Below are 24299 nucleotides of genomic sequence, written 5' to 3'. Positions count from 1 at the left end.
TATTTTATTTATTTATTTATTTATTTTTTGTCTTTTTGCCATTTCTTGGGCCGCTCCCGCAGCATATGGAGGTTCCCAGGCTAGGGGTCGAATCGGAGCTGTAGCCACCGGCCTATGCCAGAGCCACAGCAACGCAGGATCCGAGCCGCATCTGCGACCTACACCACAGCTCACGGCAACGCCGTAACCTTGACCCACTGAGCAAGGGCAAGGACCGAACTCGCAACCGCATGGTTCCTAGTCGGATTAGTTAACCACTGCGCCACGACGGGAACTCCCATTTCTATTATTAATCAAGGAGCTCAGGCCTCCATTTTGCTCCATTTTATTTTTCAGCTGCAGAAAATAGAGCCTTTCTTTGCAAATTTATTTTCTCTCCTCTCTCTTTCTTTGCTTATGCAAGCTGATTCCTCCAAGGTACGATTAATAATGATTGGCTAACATTTCATATGCTTTCCCCTTCATAGTACTAAAAAAAGTGACTGTTACTATATCTCTTTTTATAGACGAGAACTGTTTCTGGCTCTAGTCCTTGGGAACAGCATACCACGCTTCCTGACATGCTCAATAGCTGCTTGATTCCAGCAACTATAGGGCTGGATTTTCCCTGCTTTCTTTATCTCTCCAGCATACCTGTGGCAGAGGCTTCTGTTCTGCCTGTAATACACACCTGGAAAGCATTCTGTGGTTTATAATCCTCCCTCAGCTCCTCACTGCCCTCAGGTTCATCTTCAAGATGCTTTGACATGGCATTCAGAGCCTTTGTTTACCCCTCACTTCACCTGCTCTGTTCTCCAGCCACTCTAAACCACCTCTTTGGGGCTCTTCCAGGCCCAGCCTCCTGGATGGCTTCTGAATGTTTGCTGGTATATGATGTTCCCTTGATATCATATGTATATGATGTTCATATACATATACATGATATCCTTGATGTATCATGATATACCTTCATATATATATATACACACACACATATATATACATATATATGTATACATATACATATATATGTGTGTATGTGTATTGACATATGCTGGATATACTTGATATCATAGGTATATGACGTTCTCTTTTCTGTGGGTTTAGGGAGGCATGAATGGAAACAAGGAAGCTAGTCATGGAGCAAAAGTTCATGGAGAGAAGATGATGCTGTGGATTAGGGCCATGGCAGTGTAACTGGATGAGAGGGTTTATTTGAGAGAAATCTTTGAGGAAGCAGGAACTGTTGATGGAATGGATTTGGAGACTGGAGGGAAGGAAGGGATCATGGGAGATTCCTGTATATGACTTGACATGAACAATGGCATGGATGATGCTGCTGTTTTCTGAGATGGGGATTACATGGGGAAGAAAATGTTGAGGGTCAGGTGGTTGGGGAAGGTGGGTCAGGGAACCTGGGAGCTTGGTAAATTTAAGTGTTTCTATCCAAGGGCAAATGTCCAGTAAGGTAATTTGAATTGTGTGGGGTCCGAACTGGAGATGTAAATTTGAGAGTTAGGAGAATAAAGACAGACTTGGAAGTGATGGGAGTAAGAACACTCAGGGGAGACTGGTAGGAAGAGTGCCCATGACCTAGGCCTGAGGGATTCTAACACTGAGAGGTCAAGCAGAGGGGGAGGAGCCTGAAGAGGAAACTGAGAAGGGCTGGTTAGTGAGCATGAAGAGGACCATAGACTCAGGAGAAAGACTTTTAAGGAGGAGTGAGTGAAGGAGCCTGTCAAATACTTCTGAGGAGTCAAAGAAGATGAGGCCAGAGGACTGCCCATTTGTTCCTGGCAAAGGGGCAGAGACCTGCTTTTGACATGGAGAAAGGGTTCTAATGAGCCAATACTTCCTTAGGGGCAAAAGTAAAATAGTACTTGGGTTGCTTTTGGAGAAGATGTGGCTTTGCTAAAGACAGGAGCAGCTGACTGAGGACTGACACAGGGTCGGACCGACCTGTCTGTCGGTCTGTGTTTGAGCTTGGTGGTTTGAGAAGTGTTCCAAAGCCAAAATCAGTGTTTTCATCACAAAGTCACTCAGGACATAAGCAGCATCTCATAAGGCGTTTAAGGCAAAGCAGAGCATGGCTTTGAAGGAGGGCTAGGACTGTGATTCTACCTAAACTCAGTATCCCTGAAATTACTGAAGATGGTGAATCAGATTTAAAAAAAAAAGAGATCTCTATAACATATAATTTATATATATGTTATATATATAAAATGATATAAATGAAATCACACAGGATATAAAAATCCTTTTTGCATCAGATTTCTTTTCTTTCTTTTTTCACTGGCCCACAGCATATGGAGTTCCTGGGCCAGGGATCAAGCCTGAGCTGCAGTTGCAACCTAAGCCGAAGCAATGCTGGATCCTTAACCCTCTGTGCCTGGGCTGGGGATGGATCCCAGCATGCCGCCAATCCTGTTGTACCACATAGGGAACTCCTTGCATCATATTTTTTTGTTCAGTGTAATGTCTGTGAGATTCACCCACATGTTTGTAGTACTGCTGTGTAGCATTGCATTTTATGCATAAACTACAAGTTATTTATTCTTCTGTTCATGGACATTTGGATTGTTCTCAGTTTTGGGTTATTATAAAAAAAGTGGCTATGAACATTTTTGTGTGTATCTTTTGGTGGACCCATCATATTTTGAGGTGATTTTTTTTGCCAGTGCCAAGAAAAACTATTGGTTTTATTATGCTTATTTGGTACTTAGCCATCTGACTAAATTCTAACAGCTTTTCAGTTCATTTTTCTTGGAATGCATTTGTAGCTTATAGAAATATTTTCACCCTTAAGTACCAGAAAACCCAACTCAGATTAGGTAAAGGCCCAAGGTGTGTATATTTGCCTCCCATGACTGCAGGGTCCAATGTGGTTCTGGTTTCAGGCAAAGTGTGATCCAGAGGGCAGGGTGTCATCAGAGCCCATCTCCATTTCTCTGGGTTCCTCTTGGCTCTGCCCTCTTTTGTATGCCACCTTTGACCTCATCTTGTCACCTCCTTATAGTAACAACAATCACTTCAGCAGTTTCAGAACTAAGTCCTCACCACATCATCCAGAGGAAGAGCGTCCTCTTTGGGGAACACTATAAAGAGCAAGGAGGCTTCTTCTCCCAGGTACCCAGTCAATATTGCCTCATATCCATTGACCCATCTAACATGCCCATCTCTGAGTCAATCAAATTGTTTAGTCTATAGAATAATATGTTATGATTGGCTTAAACTAATTAGGGACTATCCTTGTCATCAAGGAAGGCATAAATTCCATCAAACCACATAGCTGCCACATGGGAAAGGGATGAATTTTTGAAAGGAATACTGGAGGGCTTTTTTTGAAAGAGCGAAATGGTGCCAGAGAAGCAACCACAACGTGTTTATTAGGACAATTAGAATGCTATTGCCTGCAATAATTATCCACTGTTCATTTCAACAGTAATGTTTGTTTAGTTCTGTCTCCTGTCTCAACATGTTGGCTACTGTACAGGGGCTTCTAAATTTACGTGGAATGATGTAAATGGTTTAGAGCCTTTTGAGCTTTGGGAAAGATTTTTTAAAAGTTGAGAAGCAGAGGGAAAGACTAAGAAGCAAATGCTTCTTAACATTTGATGCGCGATGGCTAAGGATCTAGAAATGAAGGGATCAAGCCAAGAGATGGTTGAAATGGTCTTGGCAATGTGGGAAGATGTTGCTATGCAACAAATAGCCAAAACTTTTGTGGCTCAAAACAACACATTTTTATTATCTCACAGTTTTTATATATAAGAATTCTAGGCACTGTTTAGATAGATTCTCTGCTCTAGAAACTCACAGGTCTGAAATCAAGGTGTCAGCTGGATTTCATTTTCGTCTGGTGCTTTGGGTCCTTTTCCAAGCTCATTCAGGTTGTTGGGTGAATTCAGTTACTTGTGGTTGTAGGGCTGACGTCCCATTTTCTTGAGTGACTTGGCCGTTTGCCATGGTCATTTTAAACTCCTAGAGGCCACCCTCAGGTACTGGCTGCATGGCCTTCTCATAGCATATTGACTTACATTTTCAAGGCCAGCAGGACAATCTTTCTACAGTTTGCTGTGATGGAGTTTTTATATAGGATTACATACTCATGAGAGTGACTATGCTGTCATATTCACAGGTCCTGTCCATACTCTTGAGGAAAAATTACATAGTGCATATACACGGGTGTGGGGATAGGGTGGGAAGCTTGGGGATGTTATCATAAAAGCCAGACAGTTATTGCCCCAAGGCTATTATGGGTCACATGGCACACTGACCAGGAAATTCACTATGCTTAGAAATAGATACTGAGGAGTTCCCGTCGTGGTGCAGTGGTTGACGAATCTGACTAGGAACCATGAGGTTGAGGGTTCGATCCCTGCCCTTGCTCAGTGGGTTAAGGATCTGGCGTTGCCGTGAGCTGTGGTGTAGGTCGCAGACGCGGCTCGGATCCTGTGTTGCTGTGGCTCCGGTGTAGGCCAGTGGCTACAGCTCCGATTAGACCCCTAGCCTGGGAACCTCCATATACCGCAGGAGCTGCCCAAGAAATAGCAAAAAAAAAAAAAAAAAAAAAAAAAAAAAAAAAAAAAAAAGAAATAGACACTGAGAGTGGGTTAAGGATCCGGTGTTGTCGTGAGCTGTGGTGTAAGTTGCAGACACGGCTTGGATCCTGAGTCACTGTGGCTGTGGTGTAGGCTGGCGGTCACAACTCCGATTAGACCCCTAGCCTGGGAAACTCCATATGCCCCGGGTGTGGCCCTAAAAAGACAAAAAGACCAAAAAAAAAAAAAAAATTGAAGTGTAGTTGATTTACAATGTTATGTTAGCTTCAAATATACAACATAGTGATTCAATATTTTTATAGATTATACTCCATTAAAGTTATTAAAGAAAAGAAATAGATACTGAGATAGATTACAATATATTTGCATATACATACACACATCAGATATATACACACACACACCATGGGGCATTGGAAGAAAATACATATAATATATAATATAATACAGTTTGTGAGTATTTCTAAAAATGTGGATTCAGAGAAATAATCAGACATTTAGCTTCTCTATGTACTTCATAAGTGACAGCTGGTCTAGTGATATCCTGAATATTTTTAATCATTAAAATTTGTAGAATATCTTTTAAATTCACAAATCACCTGCACTATTATTATTTCATTTAGCCCTTCCCAGAACACTGTGAGTTTCTAATAATAGAAACACCTAGCCTATGAGCTGTGCTTTAGCATTTGCTCTTATATTGATATTAGCTCTTGATTTTCACACATCAAAGTTCATGTGACACCAAAATAGACAAACATGTAGACTACATGCTATTTCACACTTTTGTTTCTTTGACCATGTGGTTAACTTTGCAGAAAATGGCTTGGGTTGTTCACCCAGGAAACATCTATTCACCCTTCAAATTCCCCTTTTTTTCAGACCATGCTTAAATAGCAGTCCTGTGCTGCTCTTAAAGAGCTGGATAGGGAGGACCTATAGGCTGACAGGTGCAAGCCAGGCCCAATTCAATAGCTGCCTCATCTATGGAACATTTGGTGGCACTTAGAGTCAGTGCTCAAAAAGACATTTGCTTTTGAATCAATGGCCTGAGTGCTTAACTTATTAAAATTTTTTTTTTCTTATGGTTGATTTACATTATTCTGTCAATTTTTGCTGAGTACAGCAAAGTGACCCAGTCATACAATTATACACACTCTCTTTCTCATATTATCTTTCATCATGTTCCATCACAGTGATTGGACATAGTTCCCTGTGCTATACAGCAGCATCTCTTTGTCTATCCAATGTAACAGTTGGCATCTATTAACCCTTAAACTCCCAGTCCATCCCACTCCCTCCTCCTCCCCCTTGGCAACCATAAGTTTGCTGTCCATGTCTGTGAATCTGTTTCCGTTCTGTAGATAGGTTCATCTGTGCCATATTTTAGATTCCACATATAAGTGATATCATATGGTATCTGTCTTTCTCTTTCTGACTTACTTTACTTAGTATGAGAATCTCTAGTTGCATCCATGTTGCTGCAAATGACATTTTGTTCTTTTTTTTAATGGCTGAGATATTCCATTGTATACATGCACCATCTTAATCCACTCTTCTGCTGATGGACATTTGGGTTTTTTTTCCCATGTCTTGGCTATTGTGAATAGTGCTATAATGAACATAGGAGTGCATGTATCTTTTTGAATGGATATATGCTCATATATAGAATATATAGAAGTGGGATTGCTGGATCATTTGGAAGTTCTCTATTTAGTTTTCCGAGGAACCTCTATACTATTTTCCATAGTGGTTGTACTGTATCAATTTACATTCCCACCAACAATGCAGGAGGGGTCCCCTTTCTCCACACCCTCTCTCTAGCATTTGTTATTTGTAGTCTTATTAATGATAGCTATTCTGACTGGTGTGAGGTGGTACCTCATTGCGGTTTTGATTTGCATTTCTCTAATAATTATGTCTTCTTTGGAGGAATGTCTGTTTAGGTCTTCTGCCCATCTTTCAGTTGGGTTGTGTGGTTTTTTTTTTTTTTTTTTTTTTTTTGCCGTTGAGTTTTATGAGTTGTTTGTGTATATTGGAGATTAAGCCCTTGTTGGTTGCATCATTTGCTACTATTTTCTCCCATTCTGTAGGTAGTCTTTTTGCTTTTGTCTTTGTTTTTTATGGTTTCCTTTGCTGTGCAAAATCTTGTAAGTTTGATTAGGTTCCATTGGTTTATTTTTGTTTTTATTTTTATTGTCTTGGGTGACTGACCTAAGAAAACATTCATATGGTTGATGTCAGAGAATGTTTCACCTATGTTCTCTTTTAGGAGTTTTTTTTTGTTGTTGTTTTTAGGGCTGCAGGTGTGGCATTTGGAAGTTCCCAGGCTAGGGGTTGAATTGGAGCTACAGCTGCTGGCCTACACCACAGCCATAGCAATGCCAGATCTGAGCCATGACTGTGACATACACAGCAGCTCTCAGCAATGCAGATCCTTAACCTACTGAATGAGGCCAGGGATCGAACTCACATCCTCATGGATACTAGTCCATGAGGGTTCATTTCTGCTGAGCCGCAATGGGAGTTTTATGGTGTCTTGTCTTATGCTTAAATCTTAAAGCCATTTTGAGTTTATTTTTGTGCATGTTGTGAGGGTGTGTTCTAATTTCATTGATTTACCTGCAGCTGTCTGATTCTTCCAGCACCACTTACTGGAGAGACTGTCTTCTTTCCATTTTGTATTCCTGCCTCCTTTGTCAGAGATTAACTGACCCTAAGTGTCTGGGTTTATTTCCAGGCTGTCTGTTCCATTGGTCCATATGTCTGTTTTTGTACCAATACCACACTGTCTTGATTACTGTAGCTTTGTACTACTGTCTGCATACTACATTTCAAGCATTTCTTAGTTTTAAGGAAGCTGGGTCTCCCTTTTTGTTGTTTGTGGGAGCAGAATCCAAAGGGGCTGAGGCACAACAGCAGAATTTACATCTGCAGGTGAGTTCTAGATGTCAGGGAGTGAGCGATGTTCTAGATAGGCTGGGACCTAGGTCCTCCTTAACCAATATGTTGAAATGCCTCAAGGTAGCTGTTCAGTCATAGTAGCTCCTTTCCCATCCTTTCCTTTTTGGGCTATATTTTGTCAATGATATGCCTCACAGACCTTAAAGAACATTCTTCATAGGAGAATTCTTGCAGAAGTCAGTACACTTGACTGTTGTCTTTAGGAAAACTTGGTGAAAGTTTTCAGTGAAAATTAGGTTAATTTAGGCTGTGATGAGGAGAATGATCACGGTTAGAAGATGGCTTCTTTTGGGAGTTCCTGTCATGGCACCATGGTTAACGAATCTGACTAGGAACCATGAGGTTGAGGGTTCAATCCCTGGCCTTCCTCAGTGGGTTAAGGATCCGGCCTTGCCGTGAGCTGTGGTGTAGGTAACAGACGCGGCTCGGATCTGGCGTTGCTGTGGCTCTGGTGTAGGCCGCAGCTACAGCTCTGATTAGACCCCTAGCCTGGCCACAGGAGCAGCCCTAGAAAAAGGCAAAAAGACCAAAAAAAAAAAAAAAAAAAAAAAAAAAAGAATGATTGCTTCTTTTTAGCTGTGTGACCTTGGGCAAGTGACTTGGCATCTCTGTGCTTCAGTTTCTCTTTCAGAAGAGATGGAAAGAGCAGTGATATGTAGATAAGGTATATGGAGAGCTTGATCTAGATCTGGCATGTAATAAATTTTTCCAAAAATATTACACATTATCATCTCATTAACCCTTGAAACACTTTGTTAAATAGGGGCTATTATTATGATTATCATGTATATTTTGCAGGTGAGGCCCTGAGGCTCAGACAGTGTCTGTGTTCCCATGACACTGTGGCACTCAGCAATAGTTATTGATTATCTGTCAAGTTTCTTTTTTCTTCCACTTTGCCTGCACAGTGGGGTGGAGTTCCATAAATGTCTTAACAGGTTGGCAGCTTATCTTGAAAAGATATTAACCGTCTCTGTAAAATATTCAGACTTCAGAAAAATAAGATGATACAATAGATTCAATGGATCTTTATGTTTTTCTTTGTGGAAGTCCCTAAATCAAATTGGAATTGTGTATGTGCAAAGGTTTACCTACCAAATGTTCATCATAGCTTGTTTATATAACCCAGACTGTGGAAACGATCTACATGCTCAGTGGTCAAGATTGCTTAGATTAATTGTGGTATATGTATACAGTGAAATACTATGCTACATCCAAAGGCAAAATGAAAACATATATTTATCTTCGTGGAAGAAATGTTAGTATAGTGTGTGGTAAAATAAAGTGTGAATCAATTTCATAAAAATATATATTTGTATAAATAGCAAATACATATATCTCTATATAATATGCATATATATGTATATAAAAACATCTGGAAATGTGTGGCTCAAACTGTCACCTATGGTCGTTTCTTTTGGAGTGGGAATGTATTATGTGTAATTAGAATTTTCTATTTTCTTTCATGTGTTTGAGGGGGAGGTTCTTTATTTTCTGATCTTGATGCAATATATGGTAAATTCTAGTTACTAAAAAAAAGGAACAGAAAAGTGTTTCCAGTCTCTGTGCATGCTAACTCTGGCTAAACATTTCAGGTGATTGTGAAGACAAGAACGGAATACCAGCCTGAACAGAAGAACAAAGGGAAGTTCCGGGTGCCAAAAATCGCAGAATTTACGGTCAGTGTCTTGACGGTATAACAGAAAGATTGGGTCTGGGTCAGTGAGTCTAATCAAATAAGAAAAGCTCTGCCTCTTGAGGACAAGCTGCGCTCTCTCACGCTCCAAAGTATTCAGGCAATTCGATCATTGGTAAATGCGTCTCATTTCTTCTTTTTCCTTCTGTCCGTCTCTCTGTCATTCCATTACGATATCCAGAAAATGTGATGGAAATGTATAAAAAAATGCAACTTTTAGACAGCGGCTGGTTGCAACAGATACAAAAAAGACAAAGGGGAAAAAAAGTTGACTTAGTGGTGGAAACCAAATGGTTGTCTTTCTATTTCTTGGTGGAGTCGTCACTAGGAGAACTGATGAATATGTATCACTGGGATGATATGCACGAAGGAGCCATGGGGCCTGCTCTGTGAGGATGCAAGGAAGTGCCCTGGGGATGTCACTTAGGACTTTAGGTGCCTGAGGAGAGCACAGCTTATGAAGAGGCCCTGAGCCTGGAGGGAAGTCAGACCCAACACTGAATAAGAATAAGGTCAGCGAGGCTGGGCTCTAGGTGGGCAGCAGGTAGAGGTGAGGCAGAAGTAGGCAGAAGTGGGCAGAGGACAGACAAACCCGGTTCTTGTGGGCTATGTGGAGGAATTTGGGTGCTAGAAGCATGAAAGAAACCCCTGAAGGACTTCAAGAAGAGGAAGGACATGATTTAATTTGGTTTTGGTGAAAAGCATGCTGGGTTTTACATGCCTGACAGGGTGTAGTGGGCAAGAGGGAGTGTGGGCAGACTGTTGGGCCACTACAGTTGTCCAAGTGAAAAAAGAAAGCAGTGGTGGCTTAGAGAAGGATGGTGAGACCTTAATGATATTTAGGAGGTAAAATCACCTGTGGAGGCAGTAGAATAAGTGGTTCTGTGGATGGATATTGGCGAAGTCTGGCTGGGTTTGAGCCCTGATTCCACCTCATACCAGTCATGAGCAAGTCAGTAAACCTCATTTATCAAATGGAGGTAACAGATGTTTATTATGTGGATGAAGTATAAAATGCAAAGCCCTTGCATCTGTACATGATAAATGCATGACTGACAGTAGCTATTTTGTGTCGACTGTGACTGGGGGATGTTTTTTTCTTGCCTTTTAAGGCCCAACCTATGGCATATGGAAATTCCCAGTCTAGGGGTTGAATCAGAGTGGCAGCTGCCAGCCTATGCCACAGCCACAGCAATATGGGATCTGAGCCATGTCTGTGACCTACACCACAGCTCACGGCAACTCTGGATCACTAACCCACTGAGTGAGGCCCGGGATTGAACCTGCATCCTCGTGGATAATACTCTGATTCATTTCCGCTGCGCCACCATGGGAACCCCCTGTGACTGGGGATTTTGGAAGTGAAAATAGCCCTTGCTTGGTTGTCTGAGGACTGGAGTATGTGCATGGATAAACATATTGGTCTGTTTCTGTCCCCATCTTTCTCCTTACTAAATCTGTGTTACAGCAGCTGGTTGTGTGAGCCTGGGAGTGAATATGGTACCTCTGTGTACATCTCTTAGAATGTGAGACTTCCCTGGATGCCGCCCTCCTTTCCTGATGGCAAGGGTTGCTTTTATTTTTGGCTATGGCTTTAGTGCTTGGCACAAAACGTGGGCCCAGTGAATGTGGACCTGGCCTGAACTGCAAGCAGGTAGCGGCAAGAACCAGCAGGTAGCTGTCAGGGGAGGGTGGGAGTATTTTGGTACATAATATATGGGCACCAGGCCAAGGTGTAAAGCTGACCTGTCCTCCTGTCAGCAGAGATCATCAGAAATATGCCCACATTCATGCACAAGAGTGTTTATTGCAATGTTATTTATAAAATCAAAGCATTGGAGACAAGGCTAGACTTTCAACAACTTTCTCATAATTCTATAAATAGACTATTTTAGCAGTTTCTTGAGTCACTTTTTGGGGGCAAATATAGAGTTTATTCTAAATTATGGGTTTATGAGATATTTTCATTTTCCTTTTCCTTTTCTAAATTTTACACAAGCATGAATCTTTCAATAATCGGAAAACATTAGAAGTATTTAAAAAAATCTGCTCTTTTTACCAAATAGAGTGTTACAGTGTTTGATGGAATTATTCCTTTTTTAGCAATCATTTAAAATGATGGTTATGAAGACATGCAATAATTTGAGCAAACACTTCAGAGAGGAGGTTGAGTGAAATCAGCAGAGATTAAAATTGTATGTTTTCCATCATTGGAACTATGAAAAAAACACAAGGATACAGAGGAAAAAGGACATGGAAAGAAGTATTGTAAAACATCATCTGTGACTGTGTTATCAGCAGTGCTGTTGGACCATGATTTTTTCTCTTTGCCGGCAACTTTTTGTGATGTGGCTATTTTATCATGTTTGATGCCCACGAGCCCTTGAGAAGCTGATAATATAACCCCTTATTTTTTCCAAGGGGAGCAATGGCTCAGAGCAGTAATGTGATCTGCTTGCCCAGCCAGTAAGTGGCAGGGCCAGTGCTGAGAGCCAGACCCTGGCCTTTCTGTTCATCCACACTGCCTGCAGTAGGTGACTGTGGTTTAGAACAGAAGTGAGTCAGCTAAAAGAAAATGAGTGGCTTGTCAGGGTCCAGAGGGTTGGGAAGAAAGGGTTTTGGGGTTTGGGGGCATCCCTTTGTCAGCACTGACTGTCAGGTGTGGGTGGAGGGCCCTGCCACTTGGAATAAATGGGAGGAATGGCGCAAATTTGTTTGCTTCTGTAGAGCTGTGAGCATTCCTTAGCCTGGCTTTGCACTTCCTTAAAGAGAGAATCCCCCCTCAGGCTTCGTGGAGGATGCTTCTGCTGGGGAGAAGGTGGATGCAGCCGACTAGGGAGGAGGCTGTGGTGGTGATTAAGGAGACGAGCTCTTTGCGCTAAGCTGATGAGAGGTGTTCTAGGGAACACCCGTGCTTTGGGGCTAGATTCACCTGGCAGCTCAGGTCTTATCCCTGTCACTTCTTAGCTTTATGACCTTGGGAAAGTTGCCTCACCTCTCTGTGCTCCTGATTCCTCATCGGTAAACTGGGTCACAAACCTTGAGACAGCATGAAGTGCGAGTCCTCGGGGCACTCTAGTTTTCAATGTACATTCATGTTATTCCTTCCTTTCAGATCCCTGTTCTTCCCTCTGGGTTCTTTTTTTTTTTTTTTTGGCTTTTGTCTTTTTAGGGCCACACCTGCAGCATATGGAGGCTGGGGTCTAATTGGAGCTGTAGCCGCTGGCCTACGCCAGAGCCTCAGCAACACCAGCCGAGCCGCGTCTGCAACCTACACCACAGCTCACGGCAACACCAGATCCTTAACCCACTGAGCAAGGCCAGGGATCGAACCTGCAACCTCATGGTTCCTAATCGGATTCGTTTCTGCTGTGCCATGGTAGGAACGCCCCTTCTGGGTTCTTAGCCTCCTGCCTGATTAGCTGATTTTGTCTGTTGGTTGAGACAGACCTAGTCCTCCCTTCCAAGGCCTTTTCCCCCAGGGAATGTGGCTGGAAAACCTGGAGGAGCTGTTCAAAGGGCAGCCAGTTCAATGTTAGGACCCGTGGGTGACCTCTGGCCCTCTACTGTGACCTTTGGAGCCATTTCTTTGCCTTCTGGGGAGTATAGGCAATATTTTGTGGTAGGCTCCTTCAATTCTAATATAAATAATCCTAGTACTTGTTAAGAACACCTTTACACCCACGTTCAGGCTAACAACAACCTTGTTTACTCGCTACTCTTTTTATTATCCCTATTTAATGGATGAGGAAACTGATGCTCAAAGGAGTGAAGTGTCTGCCAAGGCCATGCAGTGAGGACATGCCAGAGCAAAATAAGGACCCAGCCCTATGGCTCCATATCCTACTCTCTCTGCTACACCTCGATGCCGCTCTGCCATTGTCCTCGCCAAGCTGTGGCCTGCCTGACTTCTTCCCTTCTTGCTTTCTCCCTTTCTTTGTCTTTATCAGATTTGCTCTGGCCTAGGCTGAATGCCTGATGTTGGGAGATACACAGATGCATAAGACAAAATCCTTGTTCTGGAGGAGCTCGTAAATGTGTGGATTAGATGAGAATGTTCCTGCTAATTTCTTAGCTATACTTGTCCCTGTAGAGTCACCTCCTCTGGGAAGCCTTCCCTGGTCTTCTGAGCTGGGTTTGGTGCCTCCTCTGGGCTCTGCAGGCCATATGGAAGTCTTGAATGCTATTGCACTGTAACTGGCTACTCTGACATCTTCAGCCTCTGGTCCAGTGGCCCACCCACGTGTTCTCAGTTCCCAGCAGAGGGCCTGGCATAGAGTGGGTGTCAAGTGTGTTGCAACTCTAGCCCCAGTCTTTTGGGACTGCCTCAGTATTCATCCCTAACCACACATCCTGGGTCAAATTCAGAAAAGCTGACTCTGGTGGCTATGGCCTGGGCAGGCTTAGATTAGAAGGTATCCAGGTAGATGGGAAAAGATCCAGGGGATGCCTGCTGACAAGACCCTGAGCACAGTCAGTGGGCAGAATCCAGAATGAGAGGGATGTATTAGTGCAAAGGCACCAGAACTCACCATTCCTGTCAAGCAAATGGACACATTAAAATAATGTGGGCAGGGGAGAATTGGAAGTGCGTCGCTAGCAATTTTAAAGATGGTGTTTGTGGGCTGTTACTAAAAGCAAACAACAAACCAACAAAACAAAAACAAGCACAGAGAAATTTACTCAGTACTGTGTGGTAACCTGTATGGGAAAAGGATCGGAAAAGGAATGGACATAGGTATATGTATAACTGATTTACTTTGCCATGTGCCTGAAATTAACACAACTTTGTAAGTCAACTACATTCTGATAAAATTAAACCAAACCAAAAATCCATTCGAAGCTTTAGGCTTAATATTATGCATTAAGATTATGTATTAATTACAATATAGTAATATATAATCAATATTACATAGTGATTTCTCATGGTTTCATCCACTGACTGATCCACTCAACTCTTTGGGCTCGTGCATTACTCCTGGCTTGACCTGTGGTTGGTGCTTTATGTAAGTTATCCCCCTGAATGATCCCAGCAAACAGGGCTGGGGAGGCTGTCACCCCACTTGCTGAGCCTGCAAACAGGCTCAGAGAGGGTGGGGATTTCCCCAGTTTCATGCCCAGGTGACTGTGCAGCTGGGATGTACTCTCAGGTCCTAAGCAGGAGCCACAGCGGGGTCTAGGGGGTTAGGGAAGATGCCACAAGTGAAAGGGGAGCCTGGCTACAAGTGAGTAGCTCCCCTGGTGAATGCTGCTAAAACAATCCACCTGCCAGTTGTTTCTTCCTTCTTCTCTTTCTCTTCTACTTGTCCATGGGGTGGGGGCGTTGGCACTCTATCTCAGGCCTCAATTCTGCTGACATTCCCTCCAACAACAACATGGAAGAGACATGGTGAAATGCCAGGACCAGCCGCCCCAGGGAGGGTAGCCAAGTCTTATTGCTGGCAGAGTCCAGGCCTGTCTCCCTTCTGAAAGTCTCTGGTAATTGTGCTTTCTTCTCTGGTCTTTGTTCTCACGCATTGTCTCCCGGCCCAGCCTCCTTCCAGGTCCCTCTGCCTCCTTTTTCCTTTCCCTTCCTGCCCATTCTTCTCACCTCCCCAAAGGAGGACCCTTCGTAAAGCTCTTATACTGGACACTGCCATCCTTCTAACCCTGCCATGGCTTCCGTTGCTCACCTGCCTCTTCCCACAGGTGCCCTGACCTGCCCAAGGCCCTGGTTCTTCCCTCATGGCCCCATACATCATATGCCTCCTTATCTTTATTTGTGCTATCCCTTCCAGCTGGAATGCCTTTCTCACCTTCACCAGTGAGCAAACTCCTTTATCATCCCTCAGCACCCAGCTCAAATGACTTTGGTTAGGGCTTTCCTGCCTGCCCATGCGCAGTCCATCCTTCCTTCTCAGGATTCCCTCACCTGCTGGAATCCCCCCAGTTACACAGTGTGGGCATCAATATTACCTGCTGTGTCTTCCACTGACTTGAGGCTGGATGGTGTCTTCATCTTTGCACCCCAAGAGCCTAGCCAGTGCCTGACCACCCTAGGTAACAAATTATGTCTTTAATGATTAAATAAATGGATGACTGAGCAAACAAACAAACAAAAATCCCTATATCTGATGGAGAAACTCCATATTGATAAACATCAGTGCTCTGACTGCCTCATTTTCAGTATTTTTACTTACAATCAGGGCCCATGGAGTTCCTGTCATGGTGCAGCTGAAATGAATCTGACTAGGAACCATGAGGTTTGATCCCTGGCCTTGCTCAGTGGGTTAAGGATCTGGCGTTGCTTTGAGCTGTGGGGTAGGCCGGCAGCTGTAGCTCCGATTCGACCCCTAGCCTGGGAACCTCCATGTGCTGCGGATGCGGCCCTCAAAAGACAAAAAAAAAAACAAAACGGGGCCCTACCTCTGCTGCTAAGCTTCTTGCTGATGACACATTCTCATAAATGTCCTCTTCCTGATGTCACATTTCCTGGGAGGTGAGACCTCATTTATAGTTTTGCCATTTGCTTCTACCAATTTGTCATCAAAACCCCAGGGGCTGCTTTCCATTGGTGTGACTCTAATATTTGCTGACAGCAGCAAATGGAGATAAGCAATTTGACTTTATTATCTGTTGTCTGGGTTTTTATTGCTCTCCTATTTTTTTAATTTTGAGGAACATTTTAGGTACATTATTAAAAACACTGCCTGCTGGGTTAGGAGCAGAGTCATTATCTGGCATGGAAAGAATTTGCATGTGAGTGCTGGGTGGAGAAAGGCTGCAATAGTACTTGTTGTTTATTATTGCACTTCTGGCTCGGGTTTTATTGCAAATCAGAATAAAAATGAGAGCCTCTGTTTATTGTTGGGTGCTTTCTCCTGGCCTGATGAAATTGTACCATTAGAGTGAGCTTCAAAAACATACAGTGTTATTGAGAATTGAAAAGCAAACGAGGCTTAATTTTTTTTTTTTTTTTTTTTTTTTTTTTTTTTTTTTTTTTAACAAAACATTTCCCTGGGAAAGAAAACATCTGTGGCATTCTCTCAGGAGGAATATGCTCAGGGTTTGGATGAGAGACTGGGTGATTCAATGACCCTTCCACAGACTAATGACTGGACTGCTTTTATTGCCAGCTTCTCGTGTTCATTGATTCAAACATTGGCAAAGAAATGCTGTAATAAAGCAAGTCACTCATTAATGAGTTTGGTGTAGAAGACGTCTAGAGTTTAGTGAATATTTTTATTTCCTATGGGACTCCTGTAAGGGTTGGCTGATTAAAAATTTGCACACCAGTTGTTAAAACTGTTGGAAGCTTATAAGCAACCATGGTGGGAATATTTACACCCTGGAAATGAACAAACACATTAAATCACACATTGACCCCCTTTTCCTAGCCTGGGGTATTTTACCAGCACCCCTGTGTGAAGGGCAGTATGGAAGAGGGGAAATTCGTGGATTGGGGGTTTGACATTGTGGGTTTGTATGAACTAAAGGAAGTTATTTCATCTCTCTGAACCTGTGTTTCCCAATCTGAAAAATACAATAATGCTGCTGTCTACATCATAGGCCTGGTGTGAGGACAAAATGAGATGTTTCCACCGTTCTATGGAAGCTTCCTCTTGTCAATACATGACAGTTTTTATTTTTCGTTTTTTTTTTTCTTTTTTTCTTTTTAGGAATGCACATGTAGCATATGGAGGATCCCAGGCTAGGGATCGAATTGGAGCTGTAGCCGCCGGCCTACACCAAAGCCACAGCAATATCAGGTCCAGCCACGTCTGCCACCTACACTACAGCTCATGAACTCTGGATCCTTAACCCACTGAGTGAGGCCAGGGATTGAACCTCAACCTCATGGTTCCTAGTTGGATTTGTTTCTGCCGAGCCACGATGGGAACTCCTACATGATAGTTATTTCTGGGGAGCTGGTCATCTGCCTGGATGGAATACTTCCATCTAGGGTGGGTCTCTGGAGGAAGCCACGCCTGGCTCCATCTCAGTAGGTCCTCTATCTCAACTGCCCTGGCTCAATTGCTCCTCCTCGCCCACCCTTCCCACTGTGCCAACTTTTGACTTTCCAGGTCCATCTCATGTTCCCCCTTCCACCCATTATGAATGAAATTACAATGGCCATCAGATCTTGCTTGAGAAATCTTTGCTGTTTTTCCTCTTCCTACAGGCAAGATTTTTAGTATGACATTGCAAGCTCTTCTAGAGGTGGTCCTTGCTACTTGTCCCTCTGCCATTTCCTGTGTCCTCAGTGCTTCAGGCCTCTCATGGTTCCACAGAACCACCACGCCCTTTCACACCTCTAGGTCTTTGCCCACGCAGTTTCCTCTGCTCTTGTTGCCAGTCCTCGTTGTCTGCCTTGTGACCCAGCTCAGATCTCGCCTCTTCCAGAAACCAGACCTTGATTGTCCAAGTCAGCTTCCTACCTGGGAGTCCCATAGTCCCAGGCTTTCCTTGCACCTATCACTGCTCTGAGATGGCACGTTGGCTTCGACTAGAGGTTTCCTGCTCTCTGGCTGAATGGCTGAAAGTAGTACAGAAGAGAGGGCTTCATAAAAGTTTCTCAAATCCCATGCAGGGGTAATAAAAGGAAGATGCTTGTGGAAAGTAAGACAAGGTTTAAAAAATTATTATTTGTAATTACTAACAATAACTTCCATTTCATTGAGCTCCTATCATGTGCTGGGTAGTTTGCTAGTCATTTTCCATCCTGTCTTTACTAACTCGTGAAGTACGCATTATTTTTGATGTACAGATGAGGAAACAGAGGATCAGAGAGGTTAGTTAGGGCACTCAAGGTCACATAGCCAATAAGCAGCAGGGTCAGGCTTTTCTGGCCCAGAGGGGTATGTGTGTCTATGGTGTGTATATGAGTGTGTGTGTGTGTGTTCTTTTGTCTATTTCGGCTTCCGAATGAGGAAGCCCTGTACATATGGGGAATTGGCTACATTGAACTAAACTGAAAAGTGGTTGCTAGAGTACTAAGATTTTGCTGCCTATCCCTGCTATTTGCCAAGCATTAGGCCAATTTTGCTTTGGCTCTCTTTTCTTCTTTCTTCTCTTTAAATACAGTGTTTGGCCAAGTCCTGAATGCATTGATCCAAAAGAAAAAAGAGAAGCAAACATTTCCTGAGGGAGAAATGCCATTTTCTTCATGGCTTGTCATGTGGCTTGCCTTGCAGTCCCATCCCACGGTGGGAAGGTTAATCTCTTGACTTTCTCGCTCTCTGGGCCTCTGCTGCTGCAGTGCGTGATTATTTTAAATGGGATTTTTAAAAAAATTTATGACGTTTAAGCTCCTGGAACTGTCAGAGGAAGACAGGTCCTAACAAAGTGACTGTCTGTGTGGTGTGTCGTGTCACCACCGTGTTCTATAATTATAAGAAAACTTGCTGCCATAGCAACTGCCACATAGGCCTGGCTTCCTCCTAGAGATGTTGGCAAGCTCTTCAGCTCTGTGATCCAAGCAATTGTAGAGGAGTTTGGTTCTCTGAGGGGATTCAGCTCTCACTTGGGCGATAACCATGAACACATTCTAAGTGTCCACAATCTGGACTCAGTTTTGCTATGCAATCTGACAGACCTGGGTTTGATTGCTGGTTCTGGCTGTAAGGGCAAGTCACCTCATTTCCATGAGCCCCAGTTTCCTCTTTAGTAAAATGGATGTGCCAACATCCACTTCCGAGGGTTGTGCTCAGGATGCACCTGGCAGAATGCCTGACACACAGGACACTCTAGTATATGTTAGACATCTCTCCCTTTTACTGCTTTGCTGTGAACAAATGAAAAAAGAAAAATGCTGAGTTAGAGGACAGATGTTTTCATCTTTTGTTATTATTATTATTGTTAATTATTATCATTGGTAGTATTTGCAACTAGAAAAACAAGTTGGTAGATAGAAATTCTAGGCTGAATCGTGTATGTCAGAGAGAAAAGGAGAGGTAAGAAAGAGAAGAGAGAGAGAAAATACATGAATATTTAGCTAGATGAAACTGACTTGATTTAAAATTCCTCCAGCTTTTTTTTTTTTTTTAAATTGCGTTTTTCTGAGGCTAAGAAAGAGATATTTGATTTCTAAAAAAAAATTTCTAAACTGAGTAAGGAAACCTGGTTCCTTGTCTTAGTCTCTGGGCTTCAGTTTTCTCATCTGTAAAATGAGGGCATTGAATGGGATGGTCCCCAAGGGCTCTTCTGTCTGTGATGTTCTAAGGCAGGGGGTCTTGATGAGGGATAATTGTGCTCCCCAGGGGACATTTGGCAAGGTCAGGAGGCATTTATGGTTGTCACCTCTGTGCGTGGGTGTTTATGTGTATGTGCTGCTGGCCTCTAGTGGGTTGAGGCCAGGCATGCTCTTAGATGGCCTCTGGTACACAGGACAGTCCCTCATGACAAAGGACTATCCTGCTTAAAATGTCAATAGTGCCAAGGCTGAGAAACCTTGGCCTAAGATTTGCCACCATGTTTACTGGTCTGAAAACAGGAATTATGTCACTGTCGCTCTGCCAAGATGTGCCAGCTTTATTGGTTTCTTATCCTAGCCATTTCCTGGGGATTTGAAGCCCTAGAAAAATTAGTAAAGGTAAAGAAAAAGACCTCTCAAATTCCTAAGGGACTTAATAAAACATGAGATGGTTGCAGGAAGTAGGAAAAATAAGTTCCTTTGAATTTGCTCTTTCTTTGGTACTGCATAACTCTTAATGGATCAGAGGTGATTGTTCATGGGCGAAGTAAAATGTGCAGAATGCAATGTAAAATCCATGAATAGCTATGTTATTATTTTTCTATACAGGATAAAGTAAGACACATATATTTCAACTGCAGCCCTCATTTTCCAGCTCTGCCTTTGGTTTTGACATTTCAAGTCAGAGCCAGGGCCTGTCTCTTCTGAGAGTCATGTGTGCGCATGTCTTTCCCCAGCTTAAAACCACTCTGGGGCCTTCCACTGGTCTTCAGGGTGAGATATAAACTCCTTAGTCTATTGTCCCTGGTCCTCAGAACCTGTATCTTTCAACCTCCTCTCCTTCCTCACTTCACACCCCTCCCACCGGCCTAAATTACTCATGGGATCCTGGACACACTCTGACCTATCTTGTCTCTATGCCTCTGCATAGCTGTTTCCTTTGCCCTGAATGCTTTTTTCTCCCCTATGGTGTAGTGCGTACTTTTCATCTCATTGGCCTGGCTCACACATCACCTTCTGGGTGAAGCCTGTTCTAATAGCCTCTCCTCCCTTCCCTACTGTCAGACGTGGAATGGATTGTTTCTTCCTCTGGGACCTTATTCATTGGAGAGTTTGTCAACATGACTTCCTCCTTGCAGTTATTTCCTTACATGTGTTTTCCCCTGGCCCTAGGAAAGCCTGGGCTCTTTAGAACAGACACTACCTTTGATTCATTTCTAAATCCTCTACTCCTACTGTAGACCTTGAGAACAATAGGGGGTCAGTAACTTTTCAAATATGGGTAAGAATTGGATGAAGGTCATCAAAAGGTATAAACTTCCATTTATAAAATGATAGATAAGTGCTAAGGATAAAATCCAACATGATAAATGTAGTTAACACTGCTTTAGGTTATATATGAATGTTGGTAAGAGAGTAAATCCTTAGAGATTTGCATCACAAAGAAAAAACATTTTTTTTTATTTTATATGAGATGATGGATGTTTTAGTCCCTAAACTTACTGTGATAATCATTTCATAATGTAAGTCAAATCACTTTGCTTGCCTTGCCTTTTTTTCTTTTGCTGTACATCGAAGGTTATACAGTACTATATATATGTCAGTTATGTCTTAATAAAACTGGAAGGAAAAAAAATAAAGTAAAAGTGTTGGAGAGTTACTGACCACCTATTGTTCTCAAGGTCTACAGTCGGAGTAGAGGATTTAGAAATGAATCAAAGGTAGTGTCTGTTCTAAAGAACCCAGGCTTTCCAAGTGTCAGTTATGTCTTAATAAAACTGGAAGGAAAAAAAATAAAGTAAAAGTGTTGAAGAGCATTTAGATTGCTGTATAGAGTATATTTTACACAGATAGTAAGTTGAAGATAAATAAAATCTGCTTTAAACTGTTAAAAAGGCAACACATAGAGTACATGTACAAAACGCCAGCAGTATAGACAGGCATAAGTTGAAAAATTCTCTCCCATTCTCTCCTTTTTTTTTTTTTTTTTTTTTTTTGCTTTTTAGGGCCCAACCCCTTCGCATATGGAGGTTCTCAGGCTTAGGGGTTGAATTGGAGCTGTAGCTGCTGGCCTACACCACAGCCACGGCAACGTCAGATCCATGGATGCAAGCCGCATCCATGACCTACACCACAGTTCACAGCAACGCCGGATTCTTAACCCACTGATCAAGGCCAGGGATCGAACCTGCATCCTCATGGATACTAGTCAGATTCGTTTCTGTTGAGTCACGATGGGAACGCCTTCTTCTTTTTTTTCTTTTTGCCTTTCTCTCCCTTCATAATTCTTCTCACCCAAACTATCTGTTGCCTATGTCTGTGCTACCCAAACTGGAAGTTCTTAGCCACATGTAGCCATATACATTTAAATTAATCAAAACAAAATAAAATTCAAAATTTAAATTCCGTAGTCACATAGGCCACATTTCAAAAAGGTTCAATAGTCATTTTGGACAGCTCGGATTTATAGGACATTCCATATTGCACAAGCTCTCTTGAACAGCCCAGGAATAGCTCTTGATGTTTCTATCCAGAGGCATTTCTACATGCGAGCGTATGTGTATTTATTTATGCATATGCTCATTTGATATTCTTTTTAATTTTCTCAAATGTGACCATTTTATACATATTTTCTGTACCTTGCCTTTTTTTCTCTTAATGATATACCTCAGAGATCTTTCCACATCAGCATGTGAGATCCTTTTATTGTTCTTGTTAATGACTGTAGATTGAGGATTTTCATAGTTTTAACTCAATCTGTTCCCTATTGTGGTTTTAGTTTTCAATTTTTTTGCTGCTATGATCTCTGCTTCATTACTGAGTATGTGTGTTTTTACACACACACACACCTTTCGTATAGTTTATAAGTATATTTGCAAGATATGAGAAACTTTGTCTTAAAAGCCTTACAAGAAGGAATGCAAATTTTCAATTTCAATAGATTGTGCCAAACTATCTTCCAAAAAATGTTCCTACCAATCTATACATCCTCCACTGTGCCTATGAATTTGCTCTTCCCAGTAATGCCAGCATCTTCTTCTTTTTTTTTTTTTTTTCCATGCCTGGGACCTGGAAAAAAATAGGTGGTCAGTAACTTTTTAAGTATGATTAAGAATTGGAAGAAGGTAATCAAAAGGTATAAACTGGGCATACAGATGTTCCTGGGCCTGGGATCTAACCAGAGCCACAGCTGCAGCAACACTGAATCCTTAACAGCTAGGCCAGCAGGGAACTCCGCCAGCACCTGTGTTAACAAACTTCAAAGTTTTACCAATCTGATAGAAAATGGCACTTCACCTTAAGTTTGTATGTCTTTCATAACTGATGAAATTGGGCCTCTTTCCACATGCAAGTTGACTATTGACTATGTCCTTCCTGGAAAATGTCCTACTTAGCTGGACCACTTCCTGATCCTTCCTACTCATTTGCGTGGCCTCTTCCAAAAGCTGAGAACTTAGCCATTCTCACTTATTTAGTATTTTCTCCGTTGTCCTTTGCCTTTTTGTTTTGTTTATGGTGCAACTCTTCCTTAAGACTGCAGTATTTCTTACCTTTGCTTTAACTCAATTTAATCACAGACTTTAGAAAGCATAAAGGAAAATGTGAGTACATGCTATGAAAATCAAAGCCTTTTCCCACTCTAAACTCATGTTTTCTTCTGCTGCTACTTTTATGATTTTATTTTTTATGTTAAAATTTGGATCCATCTGGAATTTGTAAAGAGTAGGGTGGAAATCCAACTTTACTTCTATTTGAATAGCAGTTTGATAGTTGATCTACGTTTACTAGTTAATCCTTCCTCTCTTTGACTTGACATGTCTACTTTTTTAGATACTGCATCCCCATATGTATTTGAGTTTACTTTTCTACTCTATTTTCTTCTATGGATCTGACAATTATTTGCTATCAAACACTGAGACAATGCCAAATTGTCTCAGTTACATAGTTTTGTAATACATTTTAAAATCTGTGTAAAGTGTTCTTTTTTTAATGATCTTTATTTTTTCCTTTGTAGTTGGTTTACAGTGTTCTGTCAGTTTTCTACTGTACAGCAAAGTGACCCAGTCACACACATATATATACATTCTTTTTCTCACATTATCCTCCATCATGTTCCATCACAAGTAACTAGATATAGTTCCCAGGGCTATACAGCCGGATCTCATTGCTCATCCACTCCAAATGCAATAGTTTGCATGTATTAACCCAAGCTCCCAGTCCATCCCACTCCCTCCCCGGCCCCCTTGGCAACCACAAGTCTGTTCTCCAAGTCTATGCATTTCTTTTCTGTGGAAAGGTTCATTTGTGCTATATATTAGATCCCAGATATAAGTGATATCATATAGTATTTGCCTTTCTCTTTCTGACTTCCCGTGCAGCTCACAACATAAAAACTGCTCTTCTTTTATTCCTTTTGCTTTTTAGAAACTCCTAATTTATTCTTGCACATTTGCTTTTCCAGATAAACATTACTGTATTTTTTAGGTGCAAAAAATTCCTATTCAATTTTTAATGTGGTTTACATGAATTCATAGATTACCTTAAAGAGAGACCACATCTTTAAAGTATTGAGTCTATTTAGAAATAAGGTTTAACTTTGCATTTGTTGAAGTCTTCTTTTGAAGTTGTCAGTTAAGCTTTAATCTCATCTTTATAGTTCTTATTATATTTATTCCATAGTATTTTACCTAATTTTTGTTGGTATTGTAAAAGGGATCTTTTCTTCCATTGAATTTTCTAATTTAATTTTTATTAAGTTGTTATTTATACTTAATAAAAATGCTTTTGAATTTTGTACATTTATTTGCCTCCAGGGAGTGACCAACTTCTCTTATTGTTTCTAATAATTTGTATAACATTTGATTCTTTGAGTTTCTGCATATATAATTATATCATCTCTCCATAATACCAATATTGCTTCCCTTTT

The 24299-nt window shown here is 41.8% G+C and overlaps 1 protein-coding gene across 1 annotated transcript in view; it reads left to right on the top strand.

Annotated features, from left to right (window-relative positions):
* Positions 1-24299, top strand: part of NSG2 (neuronal vesicle trafficking associated 2) — a 60782-nt gene that overhangs the window by 10933 nt on the left and 25550 nt on the right. Inside the window, exon 3 of the mRNA XM_021076768.2 lies at positions 9101-9184. Coding sequence (XP_020932427.1) covers positions 9101-9184 — 84 coding nt within the window. The remainder of the gene's footprint in view (positions 1-9100; positions 9185-24299) is intronic.

Source organism: Sus scrofa, chromosome 16, assembly GCF_054392235.1.
Source record: "Sus scrofa isolate SSC_HxYL_T2T_F1_AM1 chromosome 16, Sscrofa_HxYL_maternal_Yorkshire_Landrace_v2.0, whole genome shotgun sequence".
NCBI lineage: Eukaryota > Metazoa > Chordata > Mammalia > Artiodactyla > Suidae > Sus > Sus scrofa.
This window is presented reverse-complemented; position numbering and strand designations above follow the sequence as displayed.